Genomic DNA, 20,315 nt, shown 5'->3' with positions numbered 1-20,315 from the left:
CTGCATCATACTGAGAGATAGTTTTCAAATTTTGGTTGCCAAATTTAGCTACATGAGAGGGTGAAAATAATGTAGCTCTCAATATGCATGAGGTATACTACACAAGTGCAAAATACAACCATAATAATGAACAGGATAATAATCGGTCATCACCTTTATAGAGGAAGATTTTGGATGTGATTAGATTATGCTCAATGTTGCGGCAAGTCGGTATCTCTGTACTGTTATTTTGTTTTGTTTTTTGCTTTAAGAAAGATTCCCCTCCAAACCGCTAAAGTCCTACTAACACTTTGGCAGCCTTTAACATTTACACAGTTGCTCAAGATTTCTAACAGATGGACAAAATGTCACAATCAACTCCATACAAGAGGCTTACTTTATGTCTCAGAGGCAAAACAGAAGCTAGCAAGCACTTAACTGACTCAAGACTTGCGTGCGCATTCTAGAAACTGAAATGTATTTGCGCACATTTACGTATGTCAAAATGTCTTAACTGCAGCATTCTAGTTTTGTCCTTGCCAGGATAATAAGCAATTAGTTGATGCCGTCTAATGACGTCTCAGTTCCTCAGTCATCTCACTGACCTCGCGGGGCTTTGTCTTGGCTTTCGATTGGCTCTTCCGCACCGGGCTGAGGCTCAGAGCCGCGGCGGCGTCTCTCAGTGGACTACCAAGAGGGGACGGGCTCACGGGCAGAGAAGAGGACTCCTTCGTCTTCTTTTTCTGCTTTACACAAATCAGAACGCACATCGTTAGAATGACGAGAAGATCGACTGAGCCGTTGGACTCATACACGCACGCACGCACGCGCACACAAACACGCACACGGGGTGAGAGATGCCTGAAGTTGTCCTATCTTGTTCAACATTTAAGAGAGGAGGGGGTTGCTACAGTGACTGAAATGCTGGGAAACCCTGCTGGAACTGTGACGCGCGCACACACACACACTAGACAAAAAAAGTGTAGGGAGCGGATTTTGAGAGGAAACAAGTGGATAATGGAACAGAAAAGGAGTTTCTCCCCAGTTGACGTACCTTCACTGCATCTCTGTTGGGAGGGGACTGTTTGGGTCTGGAGACGGGCTTAGAGGTGAGCGGCGGGGCCGAGGTGGAGGAGGAGCTCTGACTGGCGCCGGTCAAGGACGACATCTGGTTGGCCGAGGCGGTGGCGTCGTGGAGGAAGATCCTCTCGCTGCGTCGCCGGTTCCAGGCTTCGTCCTCGCCGGAAGCGGTCGCCAGATCGAAGCTGAATCGCCGTTGAGCCCGAGAGGAGGGACGCTGTGTGATGGGTAGAGGCTTGCGTTTCACGGGCAGCGTTTCGTCGCGGTTGCTCGGGCTGCGCTGCTCAATGCGGCGGGTCGCCGGGGGCAACAGGGGGAGTTCGGGCGCAGAGCGTTTGCCATGCAGCAGAGAGGGGAATTTCCTCAGGCGGAAGTCGGAACCGGATTCGGACCACTCGCACTCTGATGACCCTGATGGGGAGAGGACAGAGTCTCATGATCTTGAAGATTCAAATGAAGCTTATGTCCACGCACACATGCATATATAGTGTTCCCCGTCGCGTTCACCTTTGGTACCCTGCTACATCGCAGATTCTTAAGCAATCATTTTTTTTAAAATGCTTTTTTACAGTAGAAACTGAACAGGGAAGTCAGAATTTGGAGTTGTGAGCCTTCAGTGCAGTACCATGCTGTGCCACAACATGCCAGGCAGCAGCATGGGCGACTGGAAGACGTGCTACGTGATAGAAAAAGAGCAAGAAAACACAACGTCCCCAAATAATCTCCAGTAATAGTTTGTCGTCACAGAACATAGAGTATCAGTTTCTCTAAAGGTTTATGATCACCGTACCATCTATGCTAATTTCAGTTAGTCCATCTTTAGCGTTTTACATTATAGGTTATTATTAAGATAGTGGACTTTCCTTTAAAAACTTTGTGGTTTTGTTGAAAATGTTGGTGTTTTACATGTACATTGTTTAATGCACTTTTGTTTCGTGTGTCAATTTTACAGCAAACTAACTGGGAGAGACAAAATAAACAGCTTGAAGCAAGCATGCTTTGCCTCTTATTTGGAGAAATGTGTGAGTGAGAGAGTGAGAACAGCCACTAAGGCAGACTTTAAAAAGTGTGTTTTATTTAAGTTTAAAAGTGTTTAAAGTGTGTGGAAGGTGTAGAATTATATAGCCTATGAACAAATCACATGGTCTCTTTATTGCGGATTTAGCAACAAAGCAACACTGTATTTTTGTATTTTGACACTGCTAAATAGGTACAGTTAACGAGCAAGATTTTCAAATAAATCTTGCTTCGATTCACTTATAATGTTTCAATTTGCAAACAGTCACAGGATCCAATGCTCAGTTTCTGCCTTCTCTTGCACAGTGTAAACATTGTTCGCTTCGTGTGTCACCTATTTCAGGTATCTTTTTTCTTCTTTTTTTTTTTTACTGTAAATTAGCCATCAGTATGGCTCCCCAAAAACTGAAAACTGCAAGTGTCTAATGCAATACTGTTGGGGGGGGAGAATGAAATAAAATCTTAAAAAGATGAGAATTGTGTTTGTGCTTATAATCTCACGACAGTTTGGTTTGATGAAATCTCCCAGCTGTACTATTTTCAAGAACAAAGAGGCAATAAGGCAGCTGCTGTAGCTAAAGGAGTGACTGTTTTAATGACGCAAGAAATTAATGTTATTGTGTAAAAATGAAAAGGAGCTTGCTGGTGATTGGAAATAGAATTAATCTGCCCTATCATTGGAAATCAATTGGGAAAAACTTATAAAAAAAAATTAATTCAGGTATCGAGGTTTGACTGTATTCATTTTTACTTTGCAGTGGTGTATATACAGTAACTGCACTACATCATACTCACAGCTGCTTCCAATGTTTTGGTTACCTTATTTACACAAGAAAAGCAATATATTACAGAGAGCTTTCCGTTTGACACAGGTCAGCATTATTGTTTTGAATTTTTTTTAAAAGTTCTCGTATTGGATCTCATTAGATGGCGCATATGGTCATAATGTTGTGGTCGGTCAGTGTAAAGTCATGCAAATGTGTTGGATTCTCTGCAATCACGAATTACTATTGATTACATCTAAACAAATGCATAATTCAAGACTAAAACATTACAGTCACCACAACAGGACAATTGGAAATGAATTAATATTTAACAACACTGCCAAACCGCAAACCACAAAAAGCACAATCAGAGGAACCATCACATAGGTTAGCCTTTTGTTCACACAGCAGATAACTGATAAACGTTTTCTTTTTGAGCAACAAAACGATCCACATCGACCCACGCTGCAACTCTGCTTTTGTGTGTTGTGTTTTTACCCAGAGTGTTTGGCCGGTTGTGGTATTTGCCATCAGGGAGAAGGCTCAAAGGGGCGGAGCTGACAGGGAGAGCGCTCGCTGCGAACCTGGCCAACAGGCCCAGGCCGCTTTCCTCGCAGCCCCCGTCTTCCGAATCGGACTCCTTGTTGTAGTCATCTTCGTAATCGTCATCCGAAGATTCTGTTTCGGAAAAGACATTTTGCTCAGAGACGGATGTGACGGTGCTCACAGAGCAAGAAAACAAAACAAAGAAAAACACCTCTCGTTGATAAGACTCGATACGCAAAAGCTGAATTTTGTGAACTGCTTGAAATGACACAGCAGCCTGGACTGAATAAACACACACACACACACACACACACACACTCGTTCACGCGTACATGTTGGCGAATGGAACCCACAGTGCAAATAGAGCAACACCATCCAAGAGCGTGTATGCTGTGCAATCAAAATTCTGCTACACACACGACCTCACAGCATACGTGCATTTAGCGAGACATACCATTTACTGTACATCCACACACACAATGGCAAAGACCATGTGACCTCTGACCTATACATTACTGCGCATTATTTAAAAGCCCTTAAGGGAATACAAAAACAGCAGGAATCCACTTCCCCCTTCAACGGTGACAAGACATTGCAGCAAACAAACAAAACGTGCGCGCGCACACACATACACATTCGCACAGATATTGAAGCATACTGCTGGTTAGCGCTGTGTTGCTGGTAGTAAGCAGTTAGGTCCAACAGATGAGCAGGAGGAAAGTTTCCTCAGGGGGTTAGAGTGTTAACACTGGGGTGGATGCACAGTACAGGAGAGTAGCCAGAAAATAACAATCCAATACAAGAGCGGTATCAAATATTCTGCTTTGACAAGGATAATGTTCAGTTTTGATTAACTGATATTTACTGTGGTTGCTGATTCCATTGGTATACAACTGTACCGCATCATAATGAGAACTGTTCCTATACGGGTTTCTATGACTCATGTCCCTATAATTGAGGTAACCAAAATATTAGACCCTGCTCTCATTGTTACATTATCATATTTGTAAATGCATAGTATTTTGAGCCAGCTCTTGTTTTGCATATAATTAAAATGTGCACGTGGTCATACATTTTGTGGCTGGTTGGTGTACACTGTGTTCATCGTGATTCAAATTGATCAGCTACTGTATGAAACGTGTGTGTGTGTGTGTGTGTGTGTGTGTGTTAAACCACTTGAGTTCAACACTGTTGTCTGTGCGATACTGTCAAAACATGGAAGCAGATTTTAAAATGAATTTTCCAGCGTCAGTAGATCTAGGAAGCAGATGTGGTGCATAAGTGGTACTGTGAATCCGCTGTGTGTTAACAGCCGCGGGCAGACAACAGAGGACAAGGCAGGCACTGAGAGGACAGCCCTGTGAGGCCCCTTGCTTTCCATTTCGTACAAAGTTTGAGTAACCATGGTAACAGCCTTCATACTAGCTCGGCATCACGAGGGTAGCTTTTAATGTCTACAAGCCATCCCGTGACAGAAATAGGTAGAAAAGGTGCAACCATGGCTCTCGAGAAAAAAACTCTAATTTGTCAGTGGCAATATTACAAAATAAAAATCAGGTTGAAATTCATATTCTGTGAATGAATTTTAATTTCAGCATTACAGGAAGCAGTCTGAGCATTCTTTTAATAACCTTGATATCCATCTTAAAGTCCATGTGTTCTTTGTCCTCACTCATCAAACACTTCAGCACACTAGTAGAACGACTCCCTTACTAGTGACGTTTTGTCCGACTGGTATGCAATTAAACCTCACTAGCGAACACTACTGCTGCACAATAAACAAAACTAGGCTGAACTAGTATGCATGCATCACACACTAGTAGCCTCCTGGACCCAACTAGTACCATGATAATACCCACTCGTAGTTTTGCCAAACGAGATACAGTTAGTTGTCCTACTAGTGAGGACAGCGATAACTAGTACAGACCTTAAGCTGGATATAGAGGATTTTGAATAAATGCTGAAACGGCTTTCCATATAGCATTGTCCATGTTAGCGGTGGAGAAAATAGAGGGGCACGTCCTACTTACAGAGCAGGTGACAGGGGTGTGGCCTCAGGCAGGGTAGGGCAGGGCGGGGCGGGGCAGCACGGCGGCGAGAGTGCACCCTAGCCTTAGCGCAGCCACGCCTTAGCACAGTCTAGCTTAAGCCACGCTTTAGCTACGGCATAGACTAGCTGTGGCGAGGGAGCGATCAGGCTTAAGGCTGAGCAAGTCCTTGCCAAACTTCTGTAATGTCGTAGTAGCGGCAGCAGCAGCAGCACAAGCACGTGGAACAGGCAGAGAGACACTCAAAAGCATCACGGGTAAGACAATTTGGGGTGGGGGGAGGGAAGGTGGCCGACAGAGCTAAGAGGTTGACAGCAAAGTAAATGGGCGAAAGTGTTATTGGAAGGTTTAGTTGACAGACAAGGAGCTCTTTTGTCCAAATATCCCATACGTCTAACTGGTGGCATCATCTGGATCAATGTAACACATTCATTTAGACTATGAAGCTACCACAATAGATTTGGAAAAACTAATAAATGTCTTTGCAACCTGAAACTGAGCGGTCTTTCCAACCTTTCCTGGGCCAAACTGAGGGATATTGGACAAACAGAAGGCTCTGGGAGGACATGTGAAGCTGCAATTGGACAAAATGACAATACAGACGGACAAGACAGATGAAGCCAACACAAGGACCACAGCTTTTCGCTTTCCATACTATTCAAGTCCAAACCTTTAATAAAGCTTTATAGGTACCAAACTGCAATACAACTTTATGAAAACAAATCTCACAGTTCACACAATGATTCAATTCAATTTACAAATTCTACAAAATGCTTTGCAATCCAGGCAATAAAAACACCATAGAAATATGTAAACTCTTTAAAAAAACAAAACAAAACAAAAAAACACAAACAAAGGCAACTTTGCAGAGAAACCAGCAGCAAGAGAGAGGTAGGGATGGTCAAGCTAAAGCACAGTCTGGGGGGGGGGGGGGGGGGGGGGAGCTGCCTTAGCAAAGGGGCAAACAAAGACAAGCTGTGACAAGACTCAACAGAGGTTTCGTCTGACTTAAGAGTGCGGGGTTCTAAGACGGGGTCAATAACCTTGATCGAACGAGTCGTCGGACGAGCTCAGACCCGCTTCCTCCAGCAGCAGGGATAAGTGCTTGTATTTCTTCTTTTTCTTCTTCTTCTGCGACTTGGCACTGCACAGCACGTTGGTTGGCGACAACGCAGCGTGTCTCTTCCGGGTCAGGTTTCCGTGAGACCGTGTCCCTGAGAGAGAGGGCCAGCCCCCTCTTGCAGAATTTTCACCCTCAGAATCAGAGTCTGGTACAAGGACACGGTGGTCAATAGTTTAGTCAACAATAACAAAAATTGGGAGGTACTGTGCAAAATAATATTGGGTTCCCATTTCATGTGTTGTTTTAGCAACGCTATAATGAACATATAAAGTGGTACCATGACTTACAAGTTTAATTCATTCTGTGGCAAAGCTCGTAACTCACTTTACTCATAACAAATGCATTTTCCACATTGAAATTGCTTCAAATGTCATTAATCCATTCCAGCCCTCCCAAAATCATTGTAGTTTAGTTTTTAATTAAGACAAACTTCACTGTATGTTACAAAAACATTGTTCAGATCCTAAATAAAATTTTGGCCTGATCTCTACAAAGTTTTCTGGAAATCAGTTTGGTATTTGTTGGGTATTCTTGCTAAGTGTATTTGTCTGTACTATTGTTGTTGTTTTACCATAACTGCTCTGCAAAAGTTATTTAAAACAACCAAGCTAGTGGTGACCTTTTACACAGTATTGTACACACCCCATACAGCTACAGTATTTTTAATTATCACACAATCACATAGCACAAAGTTTGGGAACTCATGGTGACTAATGTAATGGAGGACTGACTTGACTGACTTCTGTTTCTAAAAATGACTTGAACGTAACAATGTTTAATCTTAAAAGAATAGGACTTGTGTTGATGTGTGGAGGCCTAAAACCATCTAGAATGTGAACTGTTCTGAAATCTTTCCGACTAAAACATGTATTTTTCAGCTCTCTCGGACTCCCAATTAAACATTACTTAGAAGTTTGTTTATGAAGTAGGTACTCACTGTTAGAGCAGCTGCTGAGCTCTGATCTCATTGGGGAGAAAAAAGCAGTCTTCTTCTGACCTTTCACCTTCCGTATGGCCTCTGATGCCTTTGCCGCCAACTTGTGTTTGCCTTTAGACGACGTATGGATGGTTCGCTCCTTCGATTGGCTGTCCGCGGTCTTGCCCCTTGGCCGCTCTCCTTTAAAGCTGGAAACAAATTTGCGAGACGCGCCCATGGAGTCGAGCCGCGAGAGCGAAAGCGCTCTGTCGAGGTCGGACGCTAGCTGCTCCTGCTCACAGACGTGGCCACGTTTCACCTTTGGCCCCTGAGAACGGCACAGACACATAATTAATCAGAGGGGAATGGAATAGGCCACTTTGGGAATATAAAAACAATACGCACTTGCAAGCTGGTTACCTCTAAAACATGACTGCTGGATGCATCCTGGTCTTTCCAGCCCTTGCTCTTTTTCTTCTTTTTTATCTTCACGCCAAAACTTCCCATCTCCGTCTCCTCATCTTCTTTGGACACCCGAAACTTTTTTCTGTGTCCTTCCCCAGTTTCAGAGTCCTCCGAGTATTGCACTGTCCTACCCACCCTGAGACAAGGGAATATTTGTACGTTAGGACGTACTTAAAACTGCAAAGTGGGTCAAATCTGCCATGTTGTGATTTATAGATGTACACCTAGGTGGGACACACTCACTTTGCAGGCCTGCAGTCCAGTTTGGGAGGTGTGGCCAAGTGTTGTCTCTTCCTGGGTCGACCTCTGCCTCGCCTCGTTAAAGCCCGCCTATCGTCGTCCTGCTGCTGCCGCTCGCTGACGTGACGAGAAGAGTTAAAGGTGTGTGTATGCACGAGAGATGTGGCAGCATCGGCATGTGTAGTGTGCACTCACTGCTTGTCTATGCGTCTCTGTAGCTTGCTCATCTCTCTCTGCTTTTCTTTGTACGTTTTCTGCAGCTCAGCTAGGCGAATGCGATATTCCACCTCCACCGCGTCCAACATGTCCATGGACATTTTGCTATAGAGCTGCAGGGAAGAGAGACAAAAAAAAGTTGAGGCCTTTCCACTTTTTCCTTTGTAGATGGATATATTTATCTTCATACCGGCTCCTCCTTCCTCTGCCTCCAGCTGTATTTCCTGTTGGGATCGAGTGTTCTGGGCAGATCAATGTGGGACTGTTTCTCTATGGCCTCGAGTAGAATCTGTCTGCTTGCCTCAAGAAGACAATCCAAACCCTCAATTGCCAAATCTAAATGGGATGCAGAGAAGAGAAAACATGCAGTGTAGATTTATCAGTGCCTAAATACAAAATTTTCATTTTGCAAGGTTTTAGTGCATTTAAGGTTCAACCTTAAATTCCACCAGAAAATTCCAAGCGTTTTGTGAGTAGTCTTTATTTTCCTCAATCCTTTTGTTTTCAAAAAGCCTCCTCACCCTGCTCCATGCTGATGTTCTCCATTTCCCGCTGGGCCATTTGGCTGAGCAGAGCCATGCCTTCCAGCGCCACTATCTCCAGAGGACCAGCGCTGCTGCAGTCTGCAGAGTTTTCAGTCGGCTGGATGAGCGTTGTCGTCATCTGGCTGAGGGCGTATGGCTGAGACATTTCACTGGCTGTGAGCAGGGCAAGCATCCCCGCCATGGGATCTTCAGAACCAACGATCTGAGCGAGTGGTGACTCGGAGGTGGCAGGGATTTTGCTGTTTTCCTTCCGACTTGGAGTGTGTTGCTTTGGAGTAGGTGGTTGTTGGGATTCACATATAGCATTGGTGCCTGGCTTAGTGGATTGCTGGCTGTCCAGATCTGCTGTGATGGATGGTGGATATTGCATTTGCTCTGGATCCTTGTAAACCACTGCTTCAGGCTCAGCTCCATCGAGTGGCAAAGAATATGCTTCCTGACACCGATATGATTGCACCTCTGTTTTGATTTGTCCTTCCTTTTCTTCTAGCCTGGCTTCATCCACTCTCTGGCTCTGCTGCGGTGGAGGACTAGGAAGCTGTAGAAGTATCGGCTGAAGGTTCAGCGAGCCCCCTTCGTCCTGTCTATTCTGTCGAGCTCCCACCGGACTGCAGCTACGCAGGAGAGGAACCAGTGGTTCTGGCGTCAAATCTGACTGATGCTTCTCCACGACAGGTTCCTGTTTCAGGAATGACTCATTCTTTGTTTTCAGTTGTTGCGGTTTGATGTCAGCATCCGGCAGCCTTGAATGGAGGTGGGCTGAGGGCAAGGAGGTACTCATGTCCAAAGAGTGGCAGTGGTGCCGGGGAAGACATTCTGTGTTTGCTGCGATATGATAAGTTGGGACAGGCGCACCGAAAGGAGTAGTGGTCGACTGGTAAGGGTAACCAGGTGAGATTTCTGTAACCAGTAAGAAAAAATAGCACATTAGTAAAGTTTAAAAAAAATAAAATAAAAACAGCCTCAGGTACATCTCATTAACGCCCAGCATAATATTGGCATTCTGAAGGAAAAGGTCCATGACATAACTAAAGTGTAACTTAATGACTCACCTGAGTAGATGCCTTGAAAAGCAGCCTTATGGCCATCTCTTCGCTCCCCCCTTTCCGCCCGTCCGTCATCGGCAGACTCGTGTTTCAGTAGCCGTGGTGAACCTGGAGGTGGCGAGGCCGAACACGGGGAGGGTGCGTGTGGCAGGGGCGCGGGCTGGTGAGACAACACTCTCTGCCTCGCTTCCTCTGACTTGAGGTTGATCACTGGCGAGGACAGTAGTGGCAGGAGGGCGAGAGAGGACGTCGAAGGTGTCGGTGAGCGAGAAGATGGGGAAGGCTTGCGGGGCTGGAGGACAGGCGAGGGAGAAGATGTTGAGGTTGGCCGGGGTTTGGGTTCGGTGTTCTGCTTGTCTGCTTTGTCATCAGTGTCTGGCAGGTGTTCGCTGCCCTTTAAATGCTCCTAAAAGCATATGATGAACTGCTTATAAATGTGTTGATTGACAGCTTTCCAAACATATTAGGTGATATGCTAATCATGAGTCTCTCTGCAAGTCTCCTTTGTTTTGTCTTGACAGACATACAAGCCAGTAATAGCACCGTCTTTCTCTTTCAATCGATAGTACACGTACACATTTCTATCAGATCTCTTTTTTACCTATTAATCTGCTCACTCTGGGTCTAATTTACAAAGGACCCATATAGCAGGCGCTAAATTTTGTGTTCACACTAACAGATTGCGTGAGCTGTCGGTGGGCGTGTTGCACATGAACAACTGAGATTACGACCTTTTACTAAGAGCCCAAATAGCAGGTTCTAAATTGCATATTCATTGCATATTTATTCTAATAAAAGATGGCACGCTCTAATGGCAACAGGTGTAAAATCGATGGAGGCCACCTTATTTTAAAGAGGGTTTTGTGCCTTAAGTACCTCTGATGGTTTTTACCATGGAGAATTTTCAGAGAGCATCGCAAGCGGAAAATGAAGTTTGAAGTGTTGGAATTGGAAGTGTTAGCATGGACGTCAAACAAACGGTTAGAACAAAAATAATAATTTTGGGAAGCCAGCCACTACATCTAAAATACATTTTGTTTGACTTGCCCCGAGTGCATGCAAATTGGATGTACCTGCCCATCCTGTGTAACAATGCGTTTAAAACTTGGGACAGCACATCCAGAAAATGCTCTAATAGAGGGCACCACTAATTGTCACAGTGCACTGAAATGATGCAGATGCTCTGAAATGCAGAGTTGAAGGGAGTTTTGTCATAGGTGAGCTCCAAAATTGCACTGCAGAATAGACCATATGTCACAATATTTTTTTGTTTCTGGCATTTCAAAAATGTTTACACGAGCATAAAAGTTCTCCGTGCTGCCGCTCATTTTGCCCAAATTGCAATTCCTCTCAGGTTTAATGCACCACATTGCATGTGCTGAATTATCCTCCTCCCAGAAGACAAGAAATTAACTCCCCAGCAATATTGGCCTTTTGGCAGGTGCAATCCTAGTGCGCCCAGTTAGTAGATCAGCTTCCACCTCTGTTTGCATGAACAATCAAGTTTATTCCCTTTTTTGCACATGCAAACCTTAGTAAATCAGACCCACTGTGTTTTGAGAGCACAAATAGCACTTACAACTAGCTGCGCATTCCTCTGCAGCTCCAGAACCTGCGCCGTATGCTGCTGGATCATGAGCAGCTCCTGTTGTCGGAGCATCTGCTGCTGGGAGATGAGCTGGAGCTGGGCTGCATGCTGCAGGGATGTGCCCGTACCGTATACTCCGGGCCACACAGGGGGCCCACGCTCCAATAAGTCTCCTCCTGCTCGCAATGAAAGGGCGACGACAGGAATATTTTAACATACGTTTTACACAGCAGTCTGCAAATATAACAAATATAAAATAAAAATGTATTATTGAATTGATGGCATTGTTATATCCAACTTTTACACGGATTGGATTATTCTCAGTGCGTTGTACTGTGTAGTAACAACAATTTTAACCAGATTATCATTGTCAGACATTACAAGAATAAAAGAGAGAGAAATAGTGAAAGGCTTTTATACCGTAATGGGGCAGGTGTTCTGTCGGGATGACTATAAGCTTTCCAGTCTGTGAGTCTCTGACAAACTGGTAGGGAGGTGGTATGGAGCCTGGCAGGGATGGTGGGTAGCCAGGGGCAAGTGTCTGGTGAAGGGAGGGCGAGCTCAAGCCTGACAAAATACAGGTGGCAGGGTGCATATTGGTGGGAAGTGGATAAAGGGCAGACAGAGGAGGGAAAACCAAAGAGACAAGGACAAACATTTTCCTAACAAAGCTCAAAGGTAACATTTGGACGTCATGTTTTTTTCCATCCATTATGTATATCCACTTTGAGGACGTAACGAGAGTTATATCGGGGCTCACACTGAATTTAGCTCCTTCGGAGAGGATCGTGTTTTTCTTCCTCAAGTGTCTAGACTGGGATGGCCCTTGGGGAGCGATGTACGCCTGGCATGTGTTTTCTGTGTACAGTTAAAAATGTGTGAGTGATGACGCGGTTATTTCTGGACTGGGAATGAGGCATAGGTCTGGAACGTCCTGCAAAGTTCAGGAATGTCTGCGGCACTTGACCCCGGGAGGCTACTGCTGGTGCACCAACCACTTGAGAGAAAGCTAACACTTCCCTCTGTTACTACACCAATCAAAGACTGCTACGCAACCACATGTAGAATTTCACAAGCATGCCGTATAGTAGTGTTAACGTGAGTTAGACTGTCTTTAGCACCAGGTTGAAAAATTCAGATGTCAAAGAGGGCAGCATAGAGGTCATCCGAAAAGGGATACGGTGGCCCATTTAACACAGAGACTGCTGCACCTGCACACATCTGGCAGTGGGGCCCCGTTTACATATAAAACAGAAGCTCACGCTGCTTTACTAGTATTGTTTTACAATGCATCAGCGAATAAAGTAATTTATATGAAGGATCACTTTTGTTTGCAATGCATTTATCAAATCAGATCAGGAAAAATGTGTAACAACCAATAAAATAATTTGTCTATCCATATACCGTATGGCGAGCTGGAGAGCCAAACGGGAGGGGCTCCAGGGCGAGGCAGCCAGGGGTGAGAGGTCAGAGTTGAGGGGTCAGGATGCCATCGCCCCGCCCCTCCAGTCACCATAAGGTTGGGGGTCATGAGGCTGGTTGTCATCATACTGGGCGTCAAGCTGCTTGAAAGCAGGGGAGGGTGCAACTGGGTGAAGTCGGACAGCTCTTTGGGGTCTCTGCAAAAATAGATAAATAGATAAACAAGGAGCAAACTGCATAGACAACACAATGTAACTGATGCATGTAACAGTTATATAATGTTATACGCCTGATTTGGAAAAATAAATGTACAGACTTGGAGCCTATTTCAATCATCAGTTAAATTAAAGACAGGCCATCGCTGTTAAATGTCTGACTCACCTGAGCATTTTGTCATCACGATCAAGTCGGCCTGCGAGCATTCGGTCTTCATGATGACGAACACGCTCTTCACCTCGTTCTTCATCTATGTTGACAACAGACAAGTCCAGTCATATAGTCTGGGTAAAAGGCGTCAGGAAATGATGAACAGGGTTGAGAAAATGTGTTAGGCCAACGCTCAACTTTAGTATATGATAGACTGCTGTATATCAAAACCTGGCTTCATTATAGAACACGACAACAAGGCAGTGGGCATGAGATATTAATTAACTGCAGATCAGTTTGTTGACCTCATTCTGACCGACCTTTAAAACGCATCGTCACAGTGTTGACCTGACAGGATTCACACTATTTGATGTCTTGTACCTTCCTGCTGCCTCTGCTCTATTACAACATGTCACACAGATCCTGCACAGTAGTCAGGCCTCAATTCAAATACAGATACATTTTGAAGTCTTCCAGTGGTATATTAACACTGACTACACTTATACTATACATTATATATTATGTGGGACTCACCATGTGATCCCTTAATTAAGCAATTCACAATCAGGATAAATGCCTAACAACTTGAAAGCATTGATCGTAATCCCCACAAATGTTCCTCTGGATGGATGGACAACAATTCCCAGAAACACGCAAAACCTTTTGAGAGTGTGGAAATTATAGGCCAATAATTTTGCGTCGATAGCCTGGTTCACATGGAGCCTTGTATTCTGATCCCAAACCGAATGAAAATGCTCAATATAAACATCTCAATGGGAATAAACGGGCCAAATCCGAATGGAATTTTATTCCGATTCACACGGGTGGAATATTCATTTTTCCAAGCATATCAGAAGTACATTTTTGTCTTGTGAACTGTGAATGGATGTCGGGCTGTGATCGGTCTGCACGTAAATGCGCGGTGACCTTAACATTCACGCACTTTAAAACATGGCGGCTTCCTACCAGAGCTGTTTTATTGACTTGAAACTTTGTTTTTAATCAAGCTGTTCCTTTAATAAAAGTGTAACAACAATCGTAACAACTGTGCTAAATGGATAAATGACCTCCATCTTGATAAATCGTGTGATGTTGACATCGATCTGTTCATGTCACACGTATGTAAAACAGCTCTTCTAATTGAATGTAGTGGCACATGTAAACACCAGATCCGAACAGATCACATCACATGGAAAACAGTTTATCTTCGATTGGAATGACAGAAATGAATGCATGTAAACCGGGCTAATGTACCGTATTTCATATTACAGTACATGTGCAATTCTTATATACCACTATTCCATGGCACGTGTCCTTGAAAAATAATGTACGTATATATCCTCAATAGCCTACTTCCTTCTACATTTGTGTTTTGATGGATCTAATGGATTTGCCAACAAAAAAAATAGAATACTCAACTAAAACCTCTTTCAAAGTATCTGCAGCAACTTCAGCTAACAGCCCTAAATATTTTTTACATATCGCAACAGTATACAATATACATTTATTACAGACAATACTACTACAGTTTCAACAGTCTTTTCTAGTCTGTCGACCTCCACGGCTAATTAGCCGAGCGTCACAGTAGATTAGTGGCTGTCTAGATGCACAGTGAACTTTAAACTTAAGTTGCTAAAGGTACAACAATTCACTGGGCAATGCCCTCGCTCTATCAAGGAAAGAATAAACATGAGGATCTCTTTGCACTCTAGCCCGCCATCCAGCCAAGCTGACTCAAGGTCCCCAAGGTACAAAGATGGAGAGCAAGGTTTTATACAACTGTGCTGGACCATTCAGAGAGTGTGTGTGTGTGTGTGTGTGTGTGTGTGCGCGCGCGTGTGTGTGTATGCGCGCGTAGGGACAAGGGACTTTAACCAACCCTGACATGCTCCGCAGGAAAGATTTCAAGACTGTTACCAAGGTTACAGGGAGCCTGCCCCACATGCTATCCTCCTCTGTGCATCACAAAGCCAGTGATTAGCCACCACCTTTTCTCCCTTGCTCACCAACCTAATACTCTCTTTCTTTGCATCCCACGAGAACTCTCTCGTCTCATCTATCTGCCGGTCTCATCACAACAGTGCTGCCCGTTTCCATTCCTGCATCCACAACTCCTTCTGTTTGTATGTTTCCATAGCAAATCCTCAGCTGTTTGTTAAGAGGTTCTTTTAGACAGGGGGGCTATTTGAGAAATCAGTCATCCCCAGCAAAGAATAGACTAAAGCCCCTACGAGGAATGGACGTGCATGCACAACCACAGCTAAGAAACACTCCACGAGTCATCTATTGTACCTCACAAAAACTCACAGTCTTTCACACATAAACAAAGTCCATCACTCTCGAAGCTCATCATTGCTTAGCAACAAACCAATGGTCTTATTGTCATTCAAGGCTTATTTGTAGCTTTTAGCTGCACTCTGTAATGCCATGTTTAATGCGGAGTGGGTGGAGGTGAGGCTGGGAACTGCAGTCAGCCCACAAGCTGCAGAAAAGAGTGGGGAGAGATGCGGGAGGGGGCCCTGAGGTGGGACAAGGAGGGAGTGCTTTGCCAAATAACTCAGAAGTAGAGACATTGAAGGAAATGAAAAGGGAGCACAGGATGAAAAAAAACACTTGGAGCTGTGACAGACAGAAAAGAGACATTTGGATAGAGACAGAAAGGGTGGAGAAGGAGAGCCAACTGATTAGCCCAAAAAAAAAAAAAAAAAAAAAAAAAAGCCTAACAACAAAATGCATCACATGACGCAATTAGTAATCTGGGCAAAAAGCTGTCCAATCACATTAGAGACATGAATGCCTTCAAGTCAAACAGAGCTGGGGAAATATGACTTTGAGCCAAAGAAAAATGAATCATTATTAATTCATAGAAACCAAAATGAGGGATCATTTGCTCTTGGTTCAATTAACGAAGTAGATCTAAGTTCCCTGCAGTATAACTGGGAGGGAGCTACAAAGCCGCGTGTGATTTGAAAGTGCAAGGCGAAAGAAACTTGTAATATCACAAATGTACTGCAATATCTTACCAGACACTGTAAAATGTGTAAACTGAAGTGACTAATTGCCAATACAGAGGTATGGAAAAAGAATGCACCACAAATGATTTGGCACTCTCTAGCAGCAAAAACAATCGATACCTTTAATTGCTGTTGGCAGCAAGGCTCTCTGGGGGTCTGTGGATCCAGTGGTCTGTTTACTGCTGGTGCTCTCTCTCTGCCGGGCCACAGCAACAGCAATGCCAACTGGAGGGTGGCGCACCTCTCCCTCAATCTCTCGACCGAAGGAGCGGGCGCTGTCGGGCCGATCCTGCTCTCTTTTCAGCTGGGGAGGCACCCTCAATGACCCAGAAGTACTTGAACCAACAACTGACCTCTCTCTCTCTTTTTCCCGCTCTCTCTCTCGAGCAGCTTCCATCCCAATACTAGCCAAACCTCCGAAGGGCCCTCGGGTGTCTGCGGTGAGTCTGGAGGAGGAGGCGGGCCCCTCAGCGGCAAAATTCCCACTGTATTTAATGAGACTCTGCATGGCTGACACCTCTGAAGGGCCAGCAGCTCTCTCCCCCCCAGAGGACACTCCTGGTCGGTAAAGGGCTGACGGGTCCAAGTAGAGTCTCTGACTGCCTTCCTCACCCGTGCGGCTCTGTCCATGCTCGGTGGGGTGTGTTTGCGGGGAATGCCTGTGTGAGTTAGAGTTACTGGTGGCCCGGTTCGTTGTGTGAGAGGAATGGGAATTTTGTTTGTGTGACGGCTGGCTGTGTGGCGAAGAGTGTGTGTGTGCGTGTCCGTGTTGGGCAGCGAGGGCAGCCATCTGACTGGTAGCATAGTTGGTCAAAGGACTGATGGAATTCCAATTTCTGTCCACCCCAGCCCGCTCTAAGCCCAGACGGCTTGAGTGTTTGGACATGTCCCGGACTTCTGGGCTAAACCTTGATTGATTGGAAGAGTGTGAGGAGTCCTGACCTCGTTTGCCAATGGAACCATTGGAACAAATTATGGAACCTTCCTCTCGATGATTGCTTGAGTCGCCAGGCTGGGAGAGTCGAGGATGCTCTAACAAGCTCCTCTCAGGAAATCTATAACTTTCCCGTTCTAGCTCTTTATCATTCTCTCGCTCTCTGTCTCGGTCTCTTTCTCTGTCTCTGTATTTGTCACCGTGCTTGTCGCGGGCCTGCGATGCGATCTGGATGGGGCCGACCCGCTCATCATAAACCTCCACAGAAGGTACATATGTCGGCGCGCTAACTCTTTGCTCCCTCGTGGACTCTCTGAGTGGGTGAGGGAGGGGCACAGCAGTGATGGAGGACTGCAGGGAAGCAGGAAGGGCGTAGGAGAAGTGGAGTGTCCCTGCTGGCGTGGAGTCATTCCTCCTTTGTCGTTCTGAGTGAGAGGCTGTCAGCAAATTTGAGTTATTAGAGTTACCGTTCGCGTGACGGTTGGATCTTGAGCCCACCTCCCCGTCCCGACTCCCTCGGTCCGTTTCATGTCCAAGGAGCCTGCTCATGCCTCCGCTGCCACTTGGAGGGAATGAGGGGAGCGCAGGTGATGGCCTTGACCTGTGCTCCCCCGTGGAGGGCTGACAGCTTGGTTTCTGTTGATGGTGGTGAGGATGTAGGGACCATCCATCTCTCTCTGTGTCTCGTTCCCGCTCTCTCTCTCGCTCCTTATCCCCAGGTCGCCCCCGGCGGTCTTCCTCACTCCTCCAATCCAGCGTGAGGTCCACCACACTATGTGGTCGCAGCTCCTCTCGTGATCGCTCTCTGTCCCGTTCTCCCCGATAGGACCTCTCTCTGCCCCCATCTCGGGATGCCTTTTGGTGCGGTGTTGAGCTGGACAGGGTGCTTTGAGGAGCAGATGGGGGGTGGAGGGGTAACTGGCTAATACCAGCTGGCAGGAAAAAGCCCTCTAAAAACAGAAGAAGAAAAAAAGCCAACCTCAAATACACACCTTTGGACATGAGGACAAGTTAGATGGTAGAGTGTATCTGCACCAGTCATACTGAGAGAGAGAAAAGAGGAAGACACAGTGACTGACCTTTATGAGAGTCATAAAGGTGATTTTGGGAGATTGAGGGAGGGTCCAAGTGCCCCAATGATAGGTAAGGGCTTGAATACAGGCTGCCAGGAAGAGGGTAGCCTAGAGACATAAACAGAAAACGTCATTCGATTACGTTTAGAAATATTACAACAGAATTGTACCCTTTATCCATTTAATCCACTCAAGTCATTTAAATGATCATGTACACTGCACCACATAAATAAGTTCACAAAAACAGATTTGTCAGAAGACCATGAGGTTCTTTTCGGATTTTTCAGTTCTTTTCATTTATGACACACATACATAGTAATATGGGTCACTGATTGCAAACTAGATTTGTCAATGTGCGCGCACAGAAAGCAATTTTTCAACTCCTTCATTTAAAGTTGCAAAAATCAGTAGACACCAATTAAAGTCCACCAAAGCTACATTTTATTTTAGAGAAAACTGTAATTCACAAGAATTCCACCACAAAATAATTTTTTTCTTGTGTCTTCTGAGAAATTGATTTAAAAAAAATACTTTTCAAAAGGGGAGAGTACTTTATTTTGAGCACTGAATATAAATTTTCCTTAACCATGAGGAATCTGGCCAATAGCTTGGAAGACAATAGATTCATAAAAGGTCTACTAATAATCAGAGCAATAATAATAGCCTATTAGCATAATACAAGGGTCACTAGAATGTACAACGTCCCATGTCATACAAGATGATAACATTACAGGTTATTTTGCAATGCCAGTTGAAGCTTTTATCATTTTCAAACACTCAAAGCACGACTGGCCAGCTCTATATACTTCATATATTGCTAAACTAGCATTTCATATTCAAGTGCCTGATGCAGAAAATACTGACTAAAAGAAATAGTTGTGGCTTAGATCCACTTAAGAAAATTTGGTTGCGCTTAGAAGCACTCAAGGAACTTGGCCTGATTACAAAACATTATATCTGGGTAGAGTAACACATTTCAGAGTTGGCTTGCCGCTTCCATAAACATACAATATATATAGCACGAAACCTAATGATGGCCTTCATCCCATGCAGCTCCTTGACAGTTCTCATATTAGCAAAACATTAGACGGATTTTACCAGGTAACGTAACTTTGAATGTTACTATTATTTGTTAAACTTCTGCAATTTCAGCCAAAAAAAGACTGATTATATTATTTGGTTTCAGATCCAATGAAGTTGTGCACAGAAGGAAAATGAATTGAATTGGGTCATAGTCTGAATGCTTATCTGAACTTCCTATTTGAGCATGACAATATCTAGCATACTCCATATCAGACTTTGCACTCATCCCCCCCCCCCCCCCCCCCCCCCCCCCTCGCACTCAGTTGTTCCATATGTGGGGTCAGCAGTAGACTCAAATCTGCCTCAGAGCCAGCTGTTGCTCTCAGAGACCTGTTCTTAATATAGAAAAGAGAAAAAAAAGGCTCTCCCCTTTTTATTTTCATGCTCGCGATGTCCTTGTTTGTAACTGCTATGCTGACTGGTGTTGCCACACATTCCCACCTGCCCAGGACTGCCTTGCCATGGCATCTCAAAAGATGCCGCAGCTATTCCTGCCTGAAACGCTGAGGAACAGAACCATCGTATAAATCTGTCTACGTTTTGAGATGCAGAAATTGAGAGGTGAGCAGTGCTGGTGCATAGAGGAAGACACAGTGAGGTGGAAATATAAAAGGCAGTGTTACACTGAGAGGGGAAATGAATGCAGGGTAGCTTTGTCACTGAGCTTCATTTAAACACAGCAAATAGCGAGCATTGATCTCTCACAGCCTTCATACAGATGTCCTGTGAGGCATGGGTCCGTCCCAACCATATCCAAAATCTCACTTGTCTTATCTGCTGCCCAGAAATGCTTCTAGTTTTTTACCTTCGTCTGCTGCTATAACCAGGCACCAGGCATTAAAACCTCCTT

At 44.8% G+C, this 20,315-nt stretch overlaps 1 protein-coding gene across 5 annotated transcripts in view; it reads right to left on the bottom strand.

Annotated features, from left to right (window-relative positions):
• tnrc18 (trinucleotide repeat containing 18) overlaps positions 1 to 20,315 on the bottom strand; it is a 52,313-nt gene that overhangs the window by 15,317 nt on the left and 16,681 nt on the right. For 2 of the 5 annotated variants that reach the window (XM_061701591.1, XM_061701593.1), the window contains exons 4-20: positions 18,389 to 18,490; positions 16,496 to 18,259; positions 13,377 to 13,461; positions 12,978 to 13,192; positions 11,994 to 12,140; positions 11,565 to 11,749; positions 9,992 to 10,391; positions 8,916 to 9,839; positions 8,585 to 8,730; positions 8,374 to 8,507; positions 8,182 to 8,295; positions 7,879 to 8,074; positions 7,495 to 7,801; positions 6,478 to 6,702; positions 3,339 to 3,518; positions 1,034 to 1,470; positions 585 to 722 (exon numbers count right to left, since the gene is read on the bottom strand). In XM_061701591.1, coding sequence (XP_061557575.1) covers positions 585 to 722; positions 1,034 to 1,470; positions 3,339 to 3,518; positions 6,478 to 6,702; positions 7,495 to 7,801; positions 7,879 to 8,074; positions 8,182 to 8,295; positions 8,374 to 8,507; positions 8,585 to 8,730; positions 8,916 to 9,839; positions 9,992 to 10,391; positions 11,565 to 11,749; positions 11,994 to 12,140; positions 12,978 to 13,192; positions 13,377 to 13,461; positions 16,496 to 18,259; positions 18,389 to 18,490 — 5,699 coding nt within the window. The remainder of the gene's footprint in view (positions 1 to 584; positions 723 to 1,033; positions 1,471 to 3,338; positions 3,519 to 6,477; positions 6,703 to 7,494; positions 7,802 to 7,878; positions 8,075 to 8,181; positions 8,296 to 8,373; positions 8,508 to 8,584; positions 8,731 to 8,915; positions 9,840 to 9,991; positions 10,392 to 11,564; positions 11,750 to 11,993; positions 12,141 to 12,977; positions 13,193 to 13,376; positions 13,462 to 16,495; positions 18,260 to 18,388; positions 18,491 to 20,315) is intronic. The other 3 variants (XM_061701592.1, XM_061701594.1, XM_061701595.1) reach the window with 2 other exon arrangements.

The sequence above is a fragment of the Phycodurus eques genome, chromosome 16 (assembly GCF_024500275.1).
Source record: "Phycodurus eques isolate BA_2022a chromosome 16, UOR_Pequ_1.1, whole genome shotgun sequence".
Lineage (NCBI taxonomy): Eukaryota > Metazoa > Chordata > Actinopteri > Syngnathiformes > Syngnathidae > Phycodurus > Phycodurus eques.
This window is presented reverse-complemented; position numbering and strand designations above follow the sequence as displayed.